We start from the raw sequence: 23289 nt of genomic DNA, 5'->3' as shown, positions 1-23289 counted from the left end.
ATTTCTTTCCTAGGTTTCATCAAAGACAGTACTTTCGCTTGCTTGTTTGTTTCATTTGAAGAAAAATCAGCCAAAACTATTACAAACAATATTTGACTGTTTGTAGTGCAATACAAAGCTACGTCTTGAAATTATAACCAACAAAACTCCAAAAATCTGTTTAAGGACACATTTTTAAATTTAGGACCGTAGTATATGCAGTTAACAATCATCATTTCTTAGCACTCTACATTCACTGCCAGCAAACTTTCAACGTATCTGGTTGATAATGAAGCTGGCGGGGACCCAGTGGGAACAGAAGTGAGTGGTACAAAGTAAAGCCGATGTGAATTTATTGCTACTGGTTTCAGGCTCCTTACCTCCATAGGCTTATGCACTGCAATGACCTGATTATCAGAAATACCCTCACAATTATTCATAATACCCATAGCTATAGGCTCCACACTCTTGCGTGTACATTCATGCATCTCCACGTCACACGGGCTGTCATGCTCGCACATGTGCCATTAATTGACAAGAATGCTGCTCAAGTTGGCTGATCAAGAGATAGGCAGTGCAAAGGAACAGGATTTGAGACAGCCCAGGGTTTCCTCTTCAAGTAGGTCTAAAACATTTTTTTTTCTCATTAACTTCCTTCCTGTTCTAACTGCCAGTACTCAGAAGTCAGAGTTGAGAGACAGAGGCACCCCGGACAGAGACGTGAAGCACTGAATGTAAGTTCAAATACCTCGGGCTGGGGAGGCTTCAGGTGGGCACAGAGCAAAGTCGGAAACCTCTAGACGGGGCTACCGCCCTCGACAGTTTATTATTTTTTTAGAGGGGCAGTTCTTCTTTAAAACAAACTTTATGATAAGAAATTGCTAAGGAGGCTGCAGAGAAGGGGAAGTTAGAGGAGGGAAGGGTAGCAGTGACTCAGGGGAGGAGGCTTAAAAAAGGAGGGTACAGGGTGCGCTGCAGCCCAGGAAGTGCAATCCTGAATATTCTGAGAAGGGCTCTGAGAACACGCACCGGGAGTGCCTGGAGGGGTTTCCTGCAAAGTAGGAGCAGGCACCTGGCCAGGCTTGGAAGAAAAAGACTGTAGATCCAAAATGATACGGTCTGTGCTGCTGGATGGTGGGTTGTGCTGGGGTGGAGATATGTGGTTTCCTGTTTTTAAGCAGACAATGTAAAAAGACTGGTTGAAAGAGAAAAAAAAATGGTTCAAAGCTGTCAAATATTAAACTGTCTTCCACTAAATAATTTTCTGGTGATATAAGAGAAATGCATAATGAAATCCTCCCTTAGAGTGCAGGGGCTTTAGCCCTCAAAGAGGAAGTATGGTATAGCACATCGTTATGTACTCATGAGTCATACAGTGATAGAATTTCTACCACTGACAAAGGCTGTGTATTAAATTCCTGCAGTCGGATGGGCAGATCTTTGCTGTTGTTGTCAAAAATAATAATAGGGCTGGGCGTGGTGGCTCACGCCTGCAATCCTAGCACTTTGGGAGGCCGAGGCGGGTGGATCACCTGAGGTCAGGAGTTCAAGACCGGCTTGACCAACATGGTGAAACCCCATCTCTACTAAAAATACAAAATTAGATGGGTGTGGTGGTGCATCCCTGTAATCCCAGTTATCTGGGAGGCTGAGGCAGGAGAATCACTTGAACCCAGGAGGCAGGGGTTGCAGTGAGCCAAGATCACGCCATTGCACTCCAGCATGGGCAACAAGAGTGAAACTCTGGCTCAAAAAATAAAAATATTAATAATGATAATAGCCCTTTAGGTATGAGATAACTGACAGCAAACATGGAAAACACCAAATAACGTATTAAGAGACAGGTTTGAGAAAAAGTCAAGGGGGCCCAGCTAGGACAGCTGATCAGTGGGCCTTCAAAATGTCAAGGTCTGAATTTCAGCCACCATTAGGAGAAGTGCTTTAGGTAAGACCTGAAATACTTTCTTCCCTTTTAGAGGACTTCCCAGCCAGCATGTTTCATAAACATAATCTGTAATTCAACTCTAGACCTGTGGTAACTTGAGGTGTGGGTCTGGCAAGCCCTGGGCAGTTCTTCATTCAGAGTGGGGAAAGGCAGACTGCTCTCACCCGGAGGGCTCATGGTCACCACTTCACATGGAGACCTAGAGCCCCTGGAGTCAGGGTTGGCCTGGCCATCCTCACTGCAGGGATGGTCAGGCACAGGAGATCAAGAGGACCATGGCACCTGTTGGTCCGGAGAGACAGGGGGCAGAGGTCCAGTCCCTAGCAGGCATCGTGAATCTTGCCATTGGCTTTGTGTTTTTTTAATTTGTAAGAATATATTCCCTCCCAAAGCAGATATAGCACAAGCTTAGTAACAAGAGCATCTTACTCTTTTGTGAGATGTGTGAAATTCCAAGAGACAGTTCTTTCTTCATCCATGCTTCACAGATGCAAAACCTGAGGACTAACTATGCTGTCACTGAACAGAAACTGGCAAGCATTTTTCAGGCCTCGACTGGAATTTGGTCCTTCCTTGCTTTGGAGAGCATGAGTTTGTCCCTAGGGAATTAAGCTCTGAGCAACATTAAGGTTCTGTTTTCAGTAGACACTCAGCACCACAAAGTCATTCTGAGGGAAAGATACGGGTCTGAGCTGATTTGGGAGAGCACAGTACATGACAAACATCAGCTAGCAGGAAAAGAGAAGCCCTGGGGAGTTGAAATTATGCAGATAGAAAAAGGGAACCAACATTCATTGAGTGCCTTCTATGTGTCAGGCCTGGTGATAAAAACTTTCAAATTTTGTTCCTGAGAAGAATGCAGAAGTGTTCAATAATTTGACTAAAATTACATACTGATACAAAAAGGATCAATAGCCACAATGCCTCTGAATTGCAATTCACAGGGCATGGTGGTGCGTGCCTGTAGTCCTACCTACTCAGGAGGCTCAGGTGATCCTTCCGCCTCAACCTCCCGAGTAGCTGGGACTATAGGCGCGCATCACCACGCTGGCTAATTTTACCATTTTTAGTAGAGACGGGGTTTCTCCATGTTGCCAGGGCTGTTCTCGAATTCCTGGGCTCAAGCAATCCGCCTGCCTTGGCTTCCCAAAGTCCTGGGATTAAAGGCGTGAGCCACCATGCATGGCCTATTATTATTTTTTTGAGACAAATCTCACTCTGTCACCCGAGCTGAAGTGCAGGGGCGTGAACGCAGCTCACTGCAGCCTCGACCTCCTGAGGCTCAGGTGATCTCCCACATTCTTTAGGAAGAATCACATGGAAGAAATTTTCTCCAATTCCACATTTTGAGAGTTCTTATTCCTGGTTTGTGTTATTGCTGCCCGGGATCCTGTATTCAAGGCTACACTGGCATACCCAGAGATGAGTCTCATGTTGCCCCTGAAACGTCAGCAACATTTATCTGTGCAATAAGCACATCCTGAATCATCCTGTGTTGTGTTACTCTCTGGTGTCCACAGCCAAAGAGTGAATTTTACCGCTGGTAAAAATTCACTTGGGCTTTCTTAAAGAACCTAGTAATCTTAGCACAAACGGTCAGAAAAAAATTCTCTCTCAGTTCTGTCTAACTTTTCATGCTAATTTAAAACTTTTGTGAATATATTGAGATACCAAAGGCAATGGCTTCCTTAATGCACAGTTTTCTTTGAGGATTATTTAAAATAATATTTGTGAAGGTACTTGGTGGCGTGACTTCACACGTTGGGCACTCAGCAAAGCTCACGGGATCTCTTTGAGTTCTCTCTCTTTGTGCATATGAATGTGGGTTAGAAAAACACACTAAAAAATGCACAGGCAAGAAATAATAAATTGTTTCTCTCACAAAGAGAAATGGTAAGAAATTACGTTTCTAGTAATTTGTGCCCTTCTCTGAATTGATTACAATATTTATTGTCTCTTACAAAATAATCTTGTCTTTGGTTTTTCTCATTCAGTTTTGAAGTTTTCGTAGTCCTTCATGGGGCTGAGGTGGTGGAAAGCAGCACCGCAAAGTGGGGAGTATGGATTCCTCCATGTCACCAGGGACAGGGGCGGTGGGGAGAGGGTGGAATCCCGAACCAAGAAGGCTTCTGGTGTCCTGAGAGACAAACTTGCAATCCCGTAATACACCAAATTGCCAGGCAAGCAGCACAGCACATTCAAATCCTTGACTAGCTCTGAAATGTCAACAGTGTTTTAGAGATGGCTTGACTCTCCAGACCTGCACTAGACCCACAGCCCGATTTGGGGGAAGTCAGACATATCCTAGTCAGCAGGGAAAGTGGAGGTAGCAGGAGTTACAGAGAATGCTGATGCTCACATAGGAACTTCTCTGATAGAAATCCCCTACTTCTGGTATTTCCACTTTTCTCTCTCTCTTCCCTCTCTCTCTTTCTCCCTTCTCCCTCCTCTCTCTCTCCTCTTTCTCCTCTTTCTCTCTCTCTCTTTCCCCTCTTCCTTCTCTCTCTCTCATCGCTATCTCTTCTACCTAATACATTAATATCCATGGCCTGTGTGTCTAGATGCATAATCCAGCACAATTTTGCAGATCCAGCTTTGGGCCGTAAGTTAAGTCTCTGTGGTATTTTGCTCCAGAGCCAGAGGGAATTCTCTTCATTAGCTGTGCCTGTGTTCACTGACATTTCTCATCATTCGCAGAGTGACCTCTGGCTTCAATGAAGACAGGGAGCAATAAATAAAACCTAAAATTAAATTGTTTACATGAAAGTTTTTAAAAGAAATATAATATAGTCTCATTTTAAGGTTGATTCAGTTTTTAAACAATCCTTTCAATTCCCCAGAACTTCTTATCTCTTTAATACTCCTCAAAGACAAAAATCTATTTTTAAGGAGGAAGGAGTGGGGACATAGCTCCCATCCAGGGGAAAGTATTTGGTGTGGAAACAGTTACCTAGCTTCAGTGAAGCTTTGCAACAAAGCAGACCACATCGGGGCAGGGAAGGAACAAGAGGAAGGGAACAAATACTCACGGAACATCTATTCTTGACCAGTATAGTCCTATAATTTTTCATGTGTTTTCTCCAATCTTTCAACCCTGTAAAAAAGAATATCCCCATTTTAGTGGTGATAAAACTGAGGCTCAGTGAAATTAGCAACTTGATTGAGTCCTGTCATAATGCAGAGCCTGGTTTTGAATCCCTGGTCCATCTGACTCAATCTATGTTCTATGAGACATGAAAGTCACCTTTCTCTGAATTACCCAGGTAATTTGTTTAATCTAAACTCAGGAGTTCTACCTTTTCTTGTCCTCAGTTCACTTAGAGCTGCATTAATGAAACAGATGATGCTCTATCCTGACATGGGTGTAAATTTTTAAGTGTAATTCACTTTCAATGTCTTGGAAATTTCACTGAATTTGCAAGCAAAAACATTGATGTGTGCTATGTCATATGCATGCTGTGAGTAACCATCCTAATTTAATTCGACATTTTAATTGAGCCTGAGAAGATTAAGTCCCCATCTCAGCACATCTAATGCTTGCCAGTGCTTTGCTGAGTAGCAAACATGAGGATGTGAGGCCTCCACTGTGAAAGTTAATCTGTATGTGCATCTGTGAAGCAGAAAATACAGAAAACTAGAGTAGCAAGCCTGTGTGAAAAAATGATATGTGCTTTGGGGCCTAATAAATGGGGTCCGCATTAACCTGGTTAAACATATAACTGTTCATTCTCCATTTCATTTTTCCTGTGCAAAGGACCAAAGTCAAAAATAAACAAAACTCAACTCTGCCCTTTGTAGAATAGGGGATGAGCAGCTGAGGAAGGTGAGGAAAGCCCATCCAGAAGATTCTATGCCGATGGGCTGAGTCCTCCCCAATCTCCCTTTTACTTCCTCTTTTCTTTTCTCATTTCACAAGCTTCTTTAAATTAGGGAGCATTTGAGTCATTAAATTAAGACGGGGCCTCAGAGATCCTCTCATGCCATGGCTTCATTTTGCAGAGGATGAGACTGGGGCCCAGTGAGGTTAAGCAACTTGCAGGAGGTAACGCAGGAACCGAGTTGCGCTGCAACATCGTTATCTGACACTTCCCTGCTTTGTTAAAGCTGTCTCTGCAGAGCTTGCAAAGAAATATTTACCTCTGCTTGTGCACCTCCAGGTAGATTCCCAAGATGACTAACAAGCTCTAATTTTATTATAACTTCTTAAAGACGACTGAAGCAATAAAGCATAGTGCCTAAAAGTCAGACAACCTGGGCGCAGACATTAATTCTGCCTACCACGTGGTATGTCTTCTTAGGCAAGTTACTTAACCTGAACTTTAGTTTCCTGGTCTGGAAAAGAGAATGATGATGCCAACAAAGTTATTGTAAGAACTAAATGAGATAATCCTCTAGAAAGCACTTAGCACTACATGTGATAACTACTATAATTTGTATTAGTAATATCAATATTATCAATAGGAAAATCAGTTGTCCTTTAGATGATGGGATTGGAAAACAGTCTGTAGAATTTTCATAAAATTCCTATTCTCATTTCAACACACATCCATAAAATAGGAGGATAAAAAGAGAAAATTGTTGTTTGTGGTTAAATATGCACACAGATAATTTGAGAAATCATTGTCAAACTGTATATGCCATTTATGGCTGGGGCTTCGGGAGAAACTGAGGTTACCCAGAAATAACGTTAAAAATGCAGTACAATGCTTAATAATATTGTATTGTACTTGAGTTTTTGCTGAAGAGTAGATTTTAGGTGCTCTTGCCACACACACAAAAAAGTGGGTGAGATGATGGATATGTTAATTTGCTTGACTATAGTAACCTTTTCACTATCTATGTATCCCAGACATATTTTACACCTTAAATATATACAATAAATACTTTTTAAGAAATTGATTCATAGGAGGTATTTATGTATTCCAGATATCAATCTCTTGTTAATACATGCATTGCGAATGTCTCATTTTTAGAATCCAGACCATTACTCTTTTCACTGTCTATAGGGTGATATTAGGAAAGGAATTTTAAATGCTTGTGTAATTGAAACATTTAATATTTTCTTCTATGTCTTAGTTTTTGCACTTGTAAAATGTAATTGTGCCTGCCTCACAACATTGCGATGACTGAATGAAATAACGCACGCAAAGCACTTATCCCGTACTAACTGAGTTTTTGGCTCATAAGTGTTCAGTAACAATTTGCTATTACTATTATGGTACCCTTTATTATGCAAAGACCTGTTCAGTGAAAGAAAAATAATTTTATGTCTGGGAGAAAAATAAGTAAAATAAAATAAAATAAAATATGCAGCATCTGTTGGGGATTCACATACTTTTTTTTTTAATTTTTAAATTTCCTTTTAAAGATGAATTTTATTGCATATATTTAAGGTATACAACATAATGTTTAGGGACACACATCGATAGTAAAAATGTTAGTGAAGCAAATCAACATATCCATCATCTCACGTAGTTACCCTTTTTTTGTTTCTGTGCCAAGAGCAGCTATGTCTACTCACTTAGCATGGGGATTCACATACATTTTAAATAACAAAACACAGACAGATATTCTCTCGTATTCACAGGTGAAATAAGGTAACTGAATGGTAACTTAGCTGACCCATGACTGCAGGTCAGGAGAAATATGCAGAGGCCTTAGAAAAGTAATCATCTAAAGATGATGTGCTCTAATCCCTCATCCCCCAAGATGAGGAAACTCAGATCCACAGTGGTTGCAACATTCAGTTAACAGGGAAAAAGCTAGTTAGTAGGAAAGCCAGAACCCAAACCCAGGCATGCATAACAAGGCCTAGTTCAGTGAAGAGATCATTATCCAAAATCAAACAGAATGACCACGGAATTCTCCTAAGGGTCTACTTCCTGCACCCATGTGCACCTGGGCTTCTCTGCCAGGCTTTGTGGTCATGCGCCCTCAGACACAGGTGTCACCTGATATCTTCTGCTTCAATATATTCAACACTTTGAGCAGGTGGACATGACTCTCAGCTTGAGACTAAGTTGTGTCAATGATGTGGTGGAGCTCCAGGAAAAAGCAAGCTTCTGCCCAGGCACCTGTAATCCCAGCACTTTGGGAGGCCAAGGCGGGTGGATCTCTTGAGCTCAGGTGTTCAAGACCAGCCTGGGCAAAATGGGGAAACCCTATCTCAACCATAACTACAAAAAATTAGCCAGGCAGGTGGCATGTGCCCGTAGTCCCAGCTACTCAGAAGGCTGAGGCAAGAGAATTGCTTGAGTCCAGGAGGCAGAGGTTGTAGTGAGCCAAGATAGAGCCACTGTACTCCAGCCTGGGTGACAGAGTAAAACTACGCCTCAAAAAAAGAAGGAAAGAAGAAAGGAAGGAAGGAAGGGAGGAAAGAAGGGAGAGAGAGAGAGAAAGAAAGAGAGAAAGAGAGAGAGAGAGAAGGAGAGAGAGAGAAAGAGAGAGAGAAAGAGCAAGCAAAAGCAAAAAAGCAAACTTCCTCTGTAACACTCCACTCTCTGCTTCATGCTTCCATAGTTTTGAGGTTATGTTCCTAATCTGGAGATCTCGAACCCAAATAAGTCTATAAAGGACTTCATGGGTCCACAAACCCCTGGATCATATGCACAATGTCATGGGTTTATCTGTTTTTTTTTTCCTTGAGATAATTACCATAATGTTTATCAGATTTTTAAAAAAGAGACCTGTAATCTCCAAAAAAAATAAGAAATCAACCAAACCGGGTGGGCCCTTTTAGTATGGTTAGATTGCCCAACTTCCAGCCTCTTCTCTACTCTGAAGAGTAATTTAAACATCAGTATGGCTAAAGTACAGTGTCTTGTTAACAGTGGGTGCTCACCAAATAATCATGACCCTAATTTTACTTTAAAAGGCTTTCTCTGAGAACTGCTCTTCCGGTCCTTTATTTGCTGTATTATTACTTTTTCTAATCAGCTTTCTAGAATGAGCTAGTTTGGGATCACCTGGTCTCATATCTATTTTTCTTATGCTATAATTAAAACAAATGATTTTAATGTGGCCCTGAATTTCCCCCTTTTGACTGCAACAAAATTTTATACAGAAATCCCACAGTATCCTCCACTCTTTAATGTCTAGGTAAATTTGTGTCTCTTTTTATGAAACAATTGTTATATCTGTTTGCAACGAATCGAGAAAATGTAGAACATAAGCCTCAGATTTACTAATGAGAAGATCAAGACCTATATGTTAGATAAATGGACATGCCAATGGTCACACTGTTAGAAGGTGGCAAATCTTGTCCTATACCTAATCCCTCTCTCGCTCTCTTTCTCTTTTTCTCTCTTTCTCTTTTCGACATTGAGATTTGAGGCTGCATAGTTGCAATTTCCTGGAGGTTATTGAAATCATCTTGAGCCAGTGACTGGATGTAATGTTACCATCTGATGGCCAGGTTTCATTCAATCAGGCGACTTGTTAGAACCAAGTGATACAGTTCAGAAAGACCTGACCATGGGGGCTGGGATGTCTTCCTCTATGAACCGTTGTTCCGATGCTCGGTCAGCAGGTTTGTTATGTGGCCCCCATCCTCCGGGGATCACCAGGGTTCTGGGTACGCCCCTGTCTCATCTGATTAGTCTTATCTGGCTTGCTTTTCATTTGCCCCTTAATGATTGTCGTTAAATTACCCACAACCTACAACATCTACACGCTGCCTCCTTCATTTTTTTCCAACCAGTTCATTCACTTTCCCTGAGTATTGTTTGGAATACGAATTGCATTAGCCACTATGTTTATTCTGCTGTGCTCTAGAGTCTCATCTTTGAGTGGTGCTGTTTCTTCTGCTAAAGCAAGAGTTGCCATAGGAACAGGCCTACATGTTTTCTTCCTGTACAGGAAGTGAACCTGGGCATTGCAATGCTGTTTTCAGAGTTGGTCAAGGCTAGCTCGTAATGTTTGGCTGCTTATTTAGATGGAAGAGAATTGATGAGCCAAGGGATATTATTTCTTTGTTTCTCTCTCTTTTTTTTTTTTTTGGTTCCATTAAAATTGCTCTCATTTGGCTTTACTTCCAAATTATTTTTCTTCCTCTTGCCAATAATAGTGACATTGAAACTCAAAACTAGAACTGATTTTGGCCAGAGATATCTTCACTCCTGGGAGACTTTATTAAGGTTTGCAGAGCCACTCAGGATGTGATGTGACAGACATTTTCTTATAGTTGTGTCACTTAGGAGCAATGAAGGCTTTAACCACAGGCAGGGAAAAGAGTTACCGTCAAGATAGAATTAAGGAAATCAGAAAACAATCTCCTTGCCCAAATATCTCCCCGGCAGCCATCTCATGTGGCTGTCAGCCACAGGGCCTGAAATTCTTCCCAGAGGGACTTCTTCCTCTTGGTTAGTATACTGCCTCTCATCCAGCTGTGTGAACCTGGGCAATTTTAACTCTGGATCTCAATATCCTCAATGATTACATGAACCCCAGTGGTTCATTTCAGCTCTGAAAAGCTGTGACTATACATCCTCTAAAAGGAATAATTTTTGAATCTACTATTCAGTCATTAACACTTAACAGGTAAATAACTTGCCTAGATTTCTCCTCAATGTTTTAACACAAAACAAGTAAATGTAGATAATAAGAGATGAAGGAAGACTCCAGGGTATGCCCAGGTGGGGCCTTATAAGGTCAATGGAAACCTAGGAAGGGGAGAAGGGGAGAGACTGAAAGGGAAGTGGATCCAGAAAAGGGAAATGGATGGACAAATGCTAAGGGCAAATTTGTACTTACGATTTTGTCTGGAGGAATTTAAACTGTCCTTTGCTATTTTTGTGGCATTTAAAAAGAATAGAATATCTTTAGATATAAAACCTTATATATCAATCAAGGAAATTTTATAAAGTGCCAGAACTATGCAAGTGTTTTAGGGGGAATTCAAGAAAAACAGCAAACCTAGTACCCACCCTCGAGGGGTGATTAGCAGTGTTGGGTGTGAACCATGCAGGCACCTGAGGCAGGTATCATAAAGGTCAACGGTTCCTCATGAGTCATCTTTGAGGCATTGCTGGAGTTCAGGGACAGATTCCATTGATGGGGAGGAGCCAACCATTTCTCTGGCAAGTACTCCACCTCTCTCTTCTCTCTCCTGCCTCTCTCCACCATTATCACTCAGACTGTGCATGCTGCAAGCTTTGACACTAGCCAGGCTGGCTGGATCTGGAGGACCGTGATAACTCCTACAGCTTTTTGACTGGGCTTTTGCTTCATTTGTTCAGGAGTCTTTGTGCCATGTTGCTTCACTCGTAGTACGTTATTCACATATGAGTGATTTCTTTCTTGTCAGTTTTGTTCAGTGAATAGAAGATACTACAGTGGTACAGAGAAATTCAGGCAGGTCAGAGAAATTATTAGAATACATTAGATTATTATTTCATAGAATTTAATGAGATTGAATTAGGAAAACAATCAGGAAAGTGACTGATGATCAGAGAAGTCCATGAGGGTAAGGAGGCTGCTAACAGCAGCCTCACAAACATCTTTTATATTCATGACTTGTTGACTAATGGGCTGTCATTCTGTCTCCCAGAAATAGATCAAAATGACTGAAAAAGCCCCAGAGCCACATGTGGAGGAGGATGACGATGATGAGCTGGACAGCAAGCTCAATTATAAACCTCCACCACAGAAGTCCCTGAAAGAGCTGCAGGAAATGGACAAAGATGATGAGAGTCTAATTAAGTACAAGAAAACGCTGCTGGGAGATGGTCCTGTGGTGACAGGTATGTGTGTACAGAGAACAGGGTGGGTGGAAGATCCCTGAGAGGGAAGAAGACATTTTGGCTGCTCAGGAGCAGCAGCAAAGGGAAGAGGACCAACTGCTTCCAGGAAAAAGTGAGCGAGGCACAATTTAGATATGCTGATTAAAGTTATGAACTGTATAATTAGGTCTTCTTAAGAGATAAGATGCAAGTCAGCAGTGAGATAGGCACACATAACACACAGAGGGGATTTAGAAAGAATTCCAGGCTACCACTTAGAATTGTATTTCTCTCTCTCCATTTTCTCTCTTTCTCAGTCCTTACCTAACCTTTCATCTCTTCCACATACACCGCGGCAGAACAAGACATGGCCCAGAGATATAAATGGACAGTGCCCAATTAGCAGAGTACCTGACCCATAGCCATTCAGGAAATGTTGGATGTCAATAATTAGATGGACCTACAAGTGCCTAAAGCAGAAATAACATTGCTGTAATTTACAAGGCCATCAAGACCAAGCATAGCAAACCTGCCACATCCATTTCTATTTCTACTCCAGATAGAAAGATCACTTTTATTTTCATACTCTCTGTCTCCCACTTGAAACGCACACACCCACTATACACATGTCTCTTCTTGGTACTTACATTCCCTTTTGATCCTGCAGATCCGAAAGCCCCCAATGTCGTTGTCACCCGACTCACCCTGGTTTGTGAGAGTGCCCCAGGACCAATCACCATGGACCTTACTGGTATGTAGACACATCTGTACTGTTCAAAGGGGGCCTAAGATATCACAAAGAAAACTTGGTCTCTGTCTCCTGTTCCAACAGAAGAAAACTGGTGAATCAGAGAGATATATACGCTAGGACCAGTTAACAAATCATTGCTCTTAGAGTGCACAGTATTTACCATGTTTCATGAAAAGCCCAATCTTTATCTCTATTTAATTGAAGAGAGTGCAGGCATACACATTTGATATATTTACAGATTTTTGTCTCCACATGATAGTAAGAGAATTGTTATTTATGCAATAAAGACTGCTGATGGAAATATTAAGAAACAAATTGTGTGCTTCTGAAGTTGTAAGGTTTATACAGTCTAAACATGAAAGTATTGATCTTCTATCCACTACAAAACTTACTGGAAGGTGAGAAGCAATCCGGAATTATACTAGAAATTCCACTGCTATAGATTGAATTGTTTTAGCTTGAAACTCTGATTCTTGTCAATTAAACAACGTCTCCTACTAAAGGCGTACAAATTAAGATGTTATTTTCTTTCACCTTATTGTAACTAAGGGTCAAGCCTTTCCCTGAGACTTAGGGCTTGAGGAGAAGGAGAGAGACTGGGAAGGGGGTTATTGTGGAGGAAACGGGCATCAGAGGGGATATGAGAGGAGAAGCACGGAGCCAGGAGATTGGGGCCTTCACAGGCAAGTTTTTAGTGGGAAAAAAAAAAGTTACCAAATGAAAAAATTGGACTCTTGTGAGACAGACAAAGCACAAGTCTAGAACAGTTGGCTTAGTTAGCAGCAGAGTAGTTCCCCTCTCACAGGACATAGCCAGTCTTTACCTTATATGGGCTTTTTTGTCAGAGGGAGGAAATCAGAGGCTGAGAAGGCACACTTCCTGTTCAACTGAAATCATTAGAGCAGGCACACACACGAATTCAGCTACCCCGACATGCTCGCATCTCTCCAGGAGAGAAACTCACGCTGTCTCACCAGAACTCAGAGTCTTCCTAATATTACCAGGTACAGCTGCCAGTCTGCAAGATAAGGTCTGAATTAGCGCTAAAGAAATCTGTTCTCTTTAGCAGGACCTGGTGGTATTGCAAGGAAAACTTGGTCTCTGTCCCCTTTCCCAGCAGAGGAAAACCAAATTGGGTTTTCTGTCACTAACAAGCTGCTATGCATGAAGAAAAGCATAGAGAGTGATTACCTCCTTAATCAGGGTACAGGAATTTGGGACAGATCCTGGTTTTATGGAACCTGAAGCTTTTATAACTTCAGTGATATTCCTTAAGAAAAATAGTAGGAAATTACAAATGAAAATACAAGAGTAAACACAAAGGTGAACATTTTCTTAAAGTGATAAAATGAATAAAAACAAGAATTTTAAAAGCTAGAAAATGCCACAAACATCACCAAATCTATAAAAACAAATAGCTGACACTCCTAAATACTATTTTTCTTATATGTTTTATTTGAGGGGTAAGGGGCATGTTCTTTAATAACCTCTTCATTTGACCAGTAATATAATTCTCAATGAGAGAATAAATGGACCAAAAAAAGATTTATCTTCACAACTCATTATTGGTAATGTCTTGTGTATTTTTAGCATTGTCATCAAACTTGGGGGCAGGGAAACTCTCATGTTTTTCATAACAGAGCTGTAAGATTTCAGGCATTACGTGTGTGTGTGTGTGTGTGCGCGTGTGCAAGGACTAAACTCAAATACTCTGTGAATTGAGGGCCCTGTGAACCATGTTGCCCTCGTGGGCCCAACAAATTTCTCCGGGACTTAAAAGTCATTTATTAACTTGTGTATCTGCTTTTGAGGATAAACTCTCTCTAAATCTTCTTCTACAGGAGATCTGGAAGCCCTCAAAAAGGAAACCATTGTGTTAAAGGAAGGTTCCGAATATAGAGTCAAAATTCACTTCAAAGTAAGTATCCTGCCTTGTGTGTTTTTGTAAAGTTTAAATCTTTTCTTTAATCAGTGACTACATTTCTTGCATGATCATGTTGAGGTACTTTTTGTTTGTTTCTCCCCTAGTACCCCCAAGCTGGGTCTGGAATGTCCTCTTCCCAGCCCTGAGGGCTACCTGTTGAGACCCACGTTTGCTTCCTGTCTTTTCCTAGCCAGGACTTCTTAAACTCTTCATTATCACTTAAGCCAATGGGATCCCTCTGTGAACTCCAAACACATCCTCGAGGCACACACTGCTTTGTGTTGTACCACCTGTGTCATTTCTTCTTCATACAATATAAGCACCTCAATCTAGGGTGAAATTGTACATCCCTCCTTTCCAATATTTCACACAAAACTTTGTAAATAGCATATAGTTCATGAATATATATTGAAAAGTGGACAAACAAGTGAATCAACCAATAGGAAAAGAAAATGGGACAGGGCCTCAGCTCTAATTGCTCAAGGATTACATAAATCCAGGGAGTGTGATCTTTGCTAAAGAACTGGAAATTACAATTATAGTTGTGGAACAGGTAACCAGGAAAGAGGAAACTAAATAAGAAATAAACTGACATCTAATATATCCCAATGAGCCATATATCCCAATGAGCAGCCAAAATCACAAGAAAAATAACTTTGACTTTGAAAACAAATAAGTTAGAAATGCAGTGTTTGCACTTAGTGGTTTATGTTTGCTTTGGTGGCCTCTCATTCCCACTTAGCCTCAGTCTCCAGGGCCTGGGCTCCACCAAGGAAGACTCCATCTGCTCTCTCTATTTGCACACTGGGAACTTTTTTCCCCAAGGTACAGGATATGATTCAGGGTTGATGGATGACCCCTCCCTACCCCATACAAATATAACTGAAAATAATTTCATCCTGGAAATATTTGTTGATGCCTACTCTATAATGGACACTGAGCTAGGGTTCACTTACTTGTTTCCTGTCATATTATTTATTATTGAAGCACCTGAAGGTTTGGTAAGGCATTATATTAAAATATGCCTAGAATGGGTTGCACATCAGTTTCATTTTTAATCATTGATGCTATTGCATTAATTTGTCTATTTGGTAAACCAGGTTTCCTCAAATGAAATGTGACAGGTAAATTTTGATGTGACTAAGATGCAAAGGAAAGCTCTGGAACAGGGGCTTCTCCTCTGGATAGGGAGGTGGAGGAGGAATGTGGTATGTGGGTCTGTGTGGTCAGGTTTACACATTAGGATGATGCAGGAGGAGGCCACAGAAAGGGGCTTTTGAGTACTCTCTAATTCAGAGGTTTGATGGCTCTCTGAGTAACCTACATAAAGTTGAACCATCCTGTGGCTTGTCCCAGCATGGTGCTACAATTAGAAGAAATGCCAGATCAAAGTCAAAAATCCTTGAAAAACAACTTAAATCTTCACTGAAGTCTCTTGAAAAATGTCCAAGAAAGTTTGCATTTATAACACAAGTAACACATGTTAAGTCCTCTTTCACAATCTCTGTTAGTTGCACTCAATGTTCTTTTTCTCCTCCCAAACTTCTTAGCACTTTCTAAAAACCTGACCTACGATTGTTATTTTAGGTTCTCCCCAACTTTTTTTCTGCCTCCCAGGGAAATGTGGTATCTCTGACTTCCACAGCTCTCACTTTGATTCATAACACCAAGGCTTCTTCCCCCTGGAGTGGGAGACACAATAGGGATGGGGATGTGGGCAGAAGAAGAGGATTCTATGAATATTCATAGTTTTATTTCACCCACCCCAAATGTATTTATATTAAATGGACCCACTGAAGAGCGCTGGTGAGATGGTAGACTCTTTGTCTTGAAGTCCTTATTGCTACACCAATATAATTCTTCTTCTTAGGTCTTTCTCCCACTAGGTGAAAGGGATAAGCTTGGGGACATCTAGAAAGGTGCATTTATTTTCCCTATTCCTATGAGCTACATTTGAGACTCACAGTATTAGAAAGTCTGGACTTTATCACAGTCTCTTTGATGACGCTAATTTTTTTTTCTGACAGCTTTTCATAGGTTTATACTACAGATTTACCCTGTGACAGTCAAGAATCTAAGCTGGCAGAGTTCACTGCTCTGCCACTTCCCTGCCAACAAAACAAAAGATAGCACTGGTTGATTGGTTGAACTATTGTGTCCAACACAAAAGGATAGCCATAATTATTGTTGAAGAAAAATTATTTGAAGATGCTTTAATTCTTCACATTGGTGAACAGATAACCAAGCTCTTCGGCTAATGATGCAATGTCCACCTTAATTTGTTTGTATAGACATAACCACTGTGTAAAATTAACAGACAACCCAGGTCAGTCCCAGGTGAAATGAATCATGGAAAAACAAAGTTCCTGGGCTGTCCACATTTTCATTCTGCATTACTGAATTTTCTTTGAAAGGCTTGGGAAAATAGCAAGATCTCAGACAACGTCTGAAAATGACAGACATCCAACATACTTGCCAGATACAAGTGAATTTCACCCATTATTTCAGTTATATTGCAGTCACAGCCATCTTCTAGACATGAATTTTCCATTACAGCTTTCCTCCTTGTTGTTTGTTTTTTATATGGTAAGTGGATCATCTCTGAGGTTGTGGTTTTTAGATATTTACATAATGTGCTCTATTGGTATCTTCATAACTTTTCCTAAGACAAGGATGGTCTCTTGGTCAGCAGTATTGGAGAGGGAAAGCTCAAGGCCATTCTTGGGACCATTGAGAAAGGAGAAATACAATGAAGAATATTGGGCCAATGTTTTAATGAACCACTCCTCTCTCCCGAAACGGCAAAAATCAAAATGTTCGATAATTAAACTAGTTTGGCAATGTTGCATTTTATTATTTCCCTTCTCTAATCTTTGCCTCACAGCCATGCTAAATAATTATAGAAACACCAATTCTGAACTAAATCTTTAGTTTTTTCATTGTCAGAGAAGATTCAGCTAGGCAGGGTCAGCATGAAAGATGAGAAAAAATGAAAGACCCTCTTAATCTGAACATCTTGTTTCCTTCCCACCTGCAGGTGAACAGGGATATTGTGTCAGGCCTGAAATACGTTCAGCACACCTACAGGACCGGGGTGAAAGGTAAGGGAACCCACATTTCCACACTGTCCCAAACTGCTTCTCATTGATACTTTAACTTCTGGTTATTAGCAACTTTTAGCTATAGACTCAGATGAGAATATGATAAAAGCTGTGGATGCCGGCTCTAGGAAAAGGCACAAATACACCTCTGATCTAGACATTGACAAGGCCAGTGCTCAGGGGACCTCGTTTAGACTGCATCAGCTGCTAACCTTCAGCAATCAGCTTTTTGGATTCAATATTATCACTCGTAAAGGAGAAGAGTAATCAAGATAAGTTTAAAGGAAATAAAGTATATAAAAATACTCTACAAAGTAAACAACAAAAAAAGGCAGTTCATAGGTACAAAACCCATGTGTCAGAGAAACCCAAGAAAGAAAAAACTTGCCCAGTGCCATGTGTATCTGGGGTGGGAGTAGGTGGGGGTGGCATTGGAGGGAAGGGGGAGGCAATGCTCAATTTCCTAACAAAGAAATAGAAAAAAAAAATATTTTCTAGGATTGAAAAAGCCTGTCTAATTAAAATAACATGACAACATTACTTAATCTGCAATTCTTCTTGACATGCCTTGGGACCCTGCCTTCAATTTTCTTTCATTAATATAGGCAGGGAGAAATGAGAGGCGGGAAGGTGATGGAGGCACTTTACAGTTCCTTTCTACCTAAGGGTCTGTCCCCTCCAGAGGCAAGAAACAACAAAGCATGTCTCAGTTTCCACCAAATTAATAAGCAAGATAGGGGAGAAATTGTCTGATAAATTTGGATGACATAGAGGACCAGTCAATTTCTCAAATCCCAGAGAAGACCATTGACCTGAAAGATATTGATTGGCCTTTCCGATACCTAGCCTCATGAAAAAAAAGTTTAATTTCCTATTTTCCTTTGGGCATAAAGCCCGTATCACCTCACTTAGACAAAAGGACAGTGACATGTCTGCAGCTGTTTTTTCAAACTTATTAGCAACACTTAGCCAACTATATGCCACCTATCTGCCTATGTATACTTTTCAATGCCCAACTATTCTTAATATATATTCCAGTTAACCACCTATAAATAAACTTGATTGGCTATTTTCACCATTTGTCCTAGTTCTTCACTTTTTTTTTTTACCAACTTACTGCTGTTGTTGTTCCATCCAATTATTCTATCCATGAATTCTCATCACCATCTGTTACTTTATCTCCCCCAACTGATATGTTCATAGAATGATAGTTTGTAGATAGAAGATCCTTAAAGTCCATCATATACACAAAGAAATGGAGGCTCAAAAATGTTATATGACTTAGGCCATTGCAGGACTGAGATCGGAACTGAGGTCTCAATTTGTTTGAGTTTTTTTAAATGGTGTAATCTGCTATATCTCCATTTAAAAAAAAAAAAAAACAGACTTAAACACCATTGATTTAGGCCACTGGTTCCCCAACTTTACCTCAGAATCAACTGTGTAGTTTTTTAAAAACACTGATCCCTGGGACCCACAGAAGGTTACTGAACCATAGCCTTTGGAAATAGGACAAAGGAAACTATATTATTAAAAGGCACTCCAACTTAAAAAATGTTTTAAAGAATAATTTTTTTAAAAAGATGCCTCAGGGCCAGGTGCGGTGGCTCACACCTGTAATCCCAGTACTTTGGGAGGCCGAGGCGGGTGGATCACCTGAGGTTGGTAGTTCGAGACCAGCCTGACCAACATGGAGAAACTCCGTCTCTACTAAAAATACAAAATTAGCCAAGCTTGGTGGCGCATGCCTGTAATCCCAGCTGCTCAGGAGGTTGAGGCAGGAGAACCACTGGAACCTGGGAGGCGGAGTTTGTGGTGAGCCGAGACTGTGCCTCCACACTCCAGCCTGGACAACAAGAGCAAAACTCCATCTTAAAAAAAAAAAAAAGATGCCTCAGGTAAATCTGATGTTTATTTAGGCTTGGAAACCATTGCTCTTGGCTTTAATCCCTGTAGGCTGTAGTCCAGATTCTCCAGTTTGCAGTGTGTGTTTTTCCTCTATCAGGCTCTTACCCTAATGAACTCTTCTTTCTTCCTAGTGGATAAAGCAACATTTATGGTGGGCAGCTATGGACCTCGGCCTGAGGAGTATGAGTTCCTCACTCCAGTTGAGGAGGCTCCCAAGGGCATGCTGGCCCGAGGCACGTACCACAACAAGTCCTTCTTCACCGACGATGACAAGCAAGACCACCTCAGCTGGGAGTGGAACCTGTCGATTAAGAAGGAGTGGACAGAATGAATGCATCCACCCCTTTCCCCACCCTTGCCACCTGGAAGAATTCTCTCAGGCGTGTTCAGCACCCTGTCCCTCCTCCCTGTCCACAGCTGGGTCCCTCTTCAACACTGCCACATTTCCTTATTGATGCATCTTTTCCCACCCTGTCACTCAATGTGGTCCCTAGAACAAGAGGCTTAAAACCGGGCTTTCACCCAACCTGCTCCCTCTGATCCTCCATCAGGGCCAGATCTTCCACGTCTCCATCTCAATACACAATCATTTAATATTTCCCTGTCTTACCCCCATTCGAGCAACTAGAGGCCAGGAAATGGGCAAATTATCACTAACAGGTCTTTGACTCAGGTTCCAGTAGTTCATTCTAATGCCTAGATTCTTTTGTGGTTGTTGCTGGCCCAATGAGTCCCTAGTCACATCCCCTGCCAGATGGAGTTCTTCTTTTGTGAGAGACACTGTAAACAACACAAGAGAACAAGAATAAAACAATAACTGTGTGTGTTCTGACTGAGACCTTCATTTCCCTGCTTTCTTCCTTTGAACAAATATGATAACTGGATGGTTCACATTCATGAGTTCCCTCAGAGGGGATGGGGATGAGGAAAACACACTGGAGGAGATATTTACATCTTTGGGAACAAATTGGTCCCCTATTACACTAGAATAGGCAATGCACATTCAGAATACAGCCAGTGGGAAATCTACATTTTACTTATTTAGTTAGCTATTTTTAATTTCAACTTTTATATTAGATATAGAGGGTACATGTGCAGGTTCGTTACATGGGTATATTGCATCCAGGTAGTGAGCCTAGTACTAAATAGGTAGTCTTTCAAAAAACGCCCCACTCCCTCCCTTACCCCTCAGGTAGTCCACAGTGTCTACTGTTTCCATGTTCATGTCTATGTGTGTTCAGTGTTTAGCTCCCACTTATAACTGAGAACATATGGAAGTTGGTTTTCTGTTTCTGCATTGCTTTGCTTAGGATTATGGCCTCCAGCTTCATCCATATTGCTGCAAAGGACATGATTTTACTTTTTTATTATGACCATATAGTATATCATGGTATATATGCACCGTATATTTTATCCAATCCACCATTAATGGGCAATTACATTAATTCCATGTCTTTGCTATTGTGAATGGCACAACAATGAACATACATGTGCATGTCTGTTTGGTACAACAATCTACTTTCCTTTGGATATATACATAATAATGGGGTTGCTGAATCAAATGGTAGCTCTGTTTCAAGTTTTTTGAGAAATCTTCAAACTGGTCACTCTCCATATGTTCGTAAAAATATTATGCCTTGGAATGCTAACGTTACTCCTAAAAATTGGAGTACTCTCCTTGGCCTTAGTGTAGAGATAAAAGGTATAGATGTCCTCATTACTTAGAGTTGCTTTCCACAGTGGCTGAACTACGTAACTGCTTAAGCTACATTCCCATGAATAATGTATAAGCATTCCCTTTTCTCTGCAGTCTCACCAGTGTCTGTTGTTTTCTGATTTTTCAATAATGGCCATTCTGACTAGTGTGAGATTGTATCTCATTTTGGCTTTGATTTGCATTTCTCTGATAATTAGTAACGTTGAGCATTTTTTGTAGGCTTATTGGCCTCTTGTGTGTCTTCTTTTCAGAAGTATCTGTTTATGCTCTTTGCCCATTTTCTATTGGGGTTATTTGTTTTTTGCTTCTTGATTTGTTTAAGTTTCTTATGGATTCTGAATATTAGACCTTTGTTGGATGCATAGTTTGCATATGCTTTCTCCCATTTTGTAGATTGTCTGTTTATCAATAGTTCCTTTTGCTCTGAAGAACCTCTTTAATTAGGTCCCACTTGTCAATTTTTGTTTTTGTTGCAATTGCTTTTGAGGACTTAGCCAAAAATTACTTGTCAAGATTAATGTCAAAAAGAGTATTTCCTAGGTTTTCTTCTAGGACTTTTATGGTTTGAGGTCTTAAATCTTTAATTCATCTTGAGTTAACTTTTTATATGGTGAAAGATGAGGGTGCAGTTTCATTCTTCTGCATATGGCTAGCCAGCTATCACAGCACCATTTATTGAGTAGGGAGTCCTTTCCCCATTGATTGGTTTTGTTAACTTTGTCGAAGATCAGATGGTTGTAGGTATATGACTTTATTTCTGGGTTCTCTATTCTGTTCCATTGGTCTATGTGTTTGTTTTTGTACCAGTACCATGCTATTTTGGTTACTGTAGCCTTGTAGTATAGTTTGAAGTTGGGTAATGTGACGCCTCTGTTTTTGTTCTTTTTGATTAGGATTGCTTTAGCTAGTCAGACTCTTTTTTGGTTCCATATAAATTTTAGAATAGTTTCTTTTCTAATTCTGTGAAGAATGACATTGGTAGTTAGATAGGAATAGCACTGAATCTGTTAATTTCTTTGGGCAGTATGGCCATTTTGAAGATACTGATTCTTCCTACCCATGAGCGTGGAGTGTTTTTTCATTTGTGTCACCTCTGATTTCTTTCAAAAGTGTTTTGTAGTTCTCCTTGTAGAGATATTTTACCTCCTTGGTTATCTGTATTCCTAGGCATTTCATTTTATTTGTGGCTATTGTAAATGAAATTGTGTTCTTGATTTTACTCTCAGCCTGGACATTATTGCTATATAGAAATGCCACTAATTTTTGTACATTTATTTTTTTCCTGATACCTTACTGAAATCATTCATCAGTTCCAGTAGCCTTTTGGCAGAGTCTTCAGAGCTTTCTAGGCATACCATCATATTGTCAACAAGGAGAAATAGTTTGACTTTTTCTTTTCCTGTTTAGATGCCTTTTATGTCTTCCTCTTGCCTAATTGCCCTGGCTAGGGCTTCCTAATTTCTTTTGTAATATTTTCACATGAAAATTCTCCTAAGCTTAAAACTACATATCCCAATGCCTGTGGAAATCTCATCTTGGACTTCCTCAGACACTTGTGAGCAAAATCAAACTTTATCTCTTTCTTCTGCTTAAGACTTTTCAGTGGTTCCCATCACCTACAGAATAAAGTTGATGCTCCCGCGCTTAGCGTATCATATAAAGCCTGCTGTGAGCTGGTCCAAACATGCCTTTCTGCCCACATGTATCACTTCCTTCCTTTTCATCATTCTCAATTACTAGTAATTCTGTCACACATTATATTTGCATATCTGTGCTTTGGTTCTTTTTTTTTTTTTTTTTTTTTGAGACGGAGTCTCGCTCTGTCGCCCAGGCTGGAGTGCAGTGGTGCTATTTCAGCTCACTGCAAGCTCCGCCTCCCGGGTTCAGGCCATCCTCCTGCCTCAGCCTCCCGAGTAGCTGGGACTACAGGCGCCCGCCACCACACCTGGCTAATTTTTTGTATTTTTAGTAGAGATGGGGTTTCACCGTGTTAGCCAGGATGGTCTCGATCTCCTGACCTCGTGATCCACCCGCCTCGGCCTCCCAAAGTTCTGGGATTACAGGTATGAGCCACCACGCCCGGCCTGTGCTTTGGTTCTTTACATGAAACTCCCTTTCTACCTTGTGTTGCCTGGCAAAATCTTACTTACCCAGGACTCTGCTCCGGCATCCTCCACAGGAAGAATACTTTCATTGAACCCTAGCATTGTCCCTAATACCCTTAATATGTATTGTCATAGCACCC

The 23289-nt window shown here is 40.8% G+C and overlaps 2 protein-coding genes across 5 annotated transcripts in view; one reads left to right on the top strand and one right to left on the bottom strand.

Annotated features, from left to right (window-relative positions):
* PDE6H (phosphodiesterase 6H) overlaps positions 1-23289 on the bottom strand; it is a 175846-nt gene that overhangs the window by 19631 nt on the left and 132926 nt on the right. The window lies entirely within an intron of this gene.
* Positions 558-20165, top strand: ARHGDIB (Rho GDP dissociation inhibitor beta). Of its 2 annotated transcripts, none has more exons than XM_008969555.3 (6): positions 558-713; positions 11472-11664; positions 12311-12394; positions 14236-14312; positions 17356-17419; positions 19459-20165. In XM_008969555.3, exons 2-6 carry the CDS (start codon positions 11484-11486, stop codon positions 19656-19658), a joined length of 606 nt encoding a protein of 201 aa, XP_008967803.1. In that variant the 5' UTR covers positions 558-713; positions 11472-11483; the 3' UTR covers positions 19659-20165. The 2 variants fall into 2 exon arrangements, with proteins under 2 accessions (XP_008967803.1, XP_057155369.1); XM_057299386.1 differs by lacking the exon at positions 558-713 and adding an exon at positions 970-1096.

Source organism: Pan paniscus, chromosome 10, assembly GCF_029289425.2.
Source record: "Pan paniscus chromosome 10, NHGRI_mPanPan1-v2.0_pri, whole genome shotgun sequence".
NCBI lineage: Eukaryota > Metazoa > Chordata > Mammalia > Primates > Hominidae > Pan > Pan paniscus.
Note: the sequence above shows the minus strand (reverse complement) of the source record. Positions and strands in the feature narration are given on the sequence as shown.

Coding starts and splice junctions, on each gene's coding strand:
- ARHGDIB (XM_008969555.3), top strand. CDS start 11,484: ATGACTGAAAAAGCCCCAGAGCCACATGTGGAGGAGGATGACGATGAT. Junction 12,395..14,235: donor AATCACCATGGACCTTACTG/GTATGTAGACAC, acceptor CTTCTTCTACAG/GAGATCTGGAAGCCCTCAAA. Junction 14,313..17,355: donor GAGTCAAAATTCACTTCAAA/GTAAGTATCCTG, acceptor TCCCACCTGCAG/GTGAACAGGGATATTGTGTC.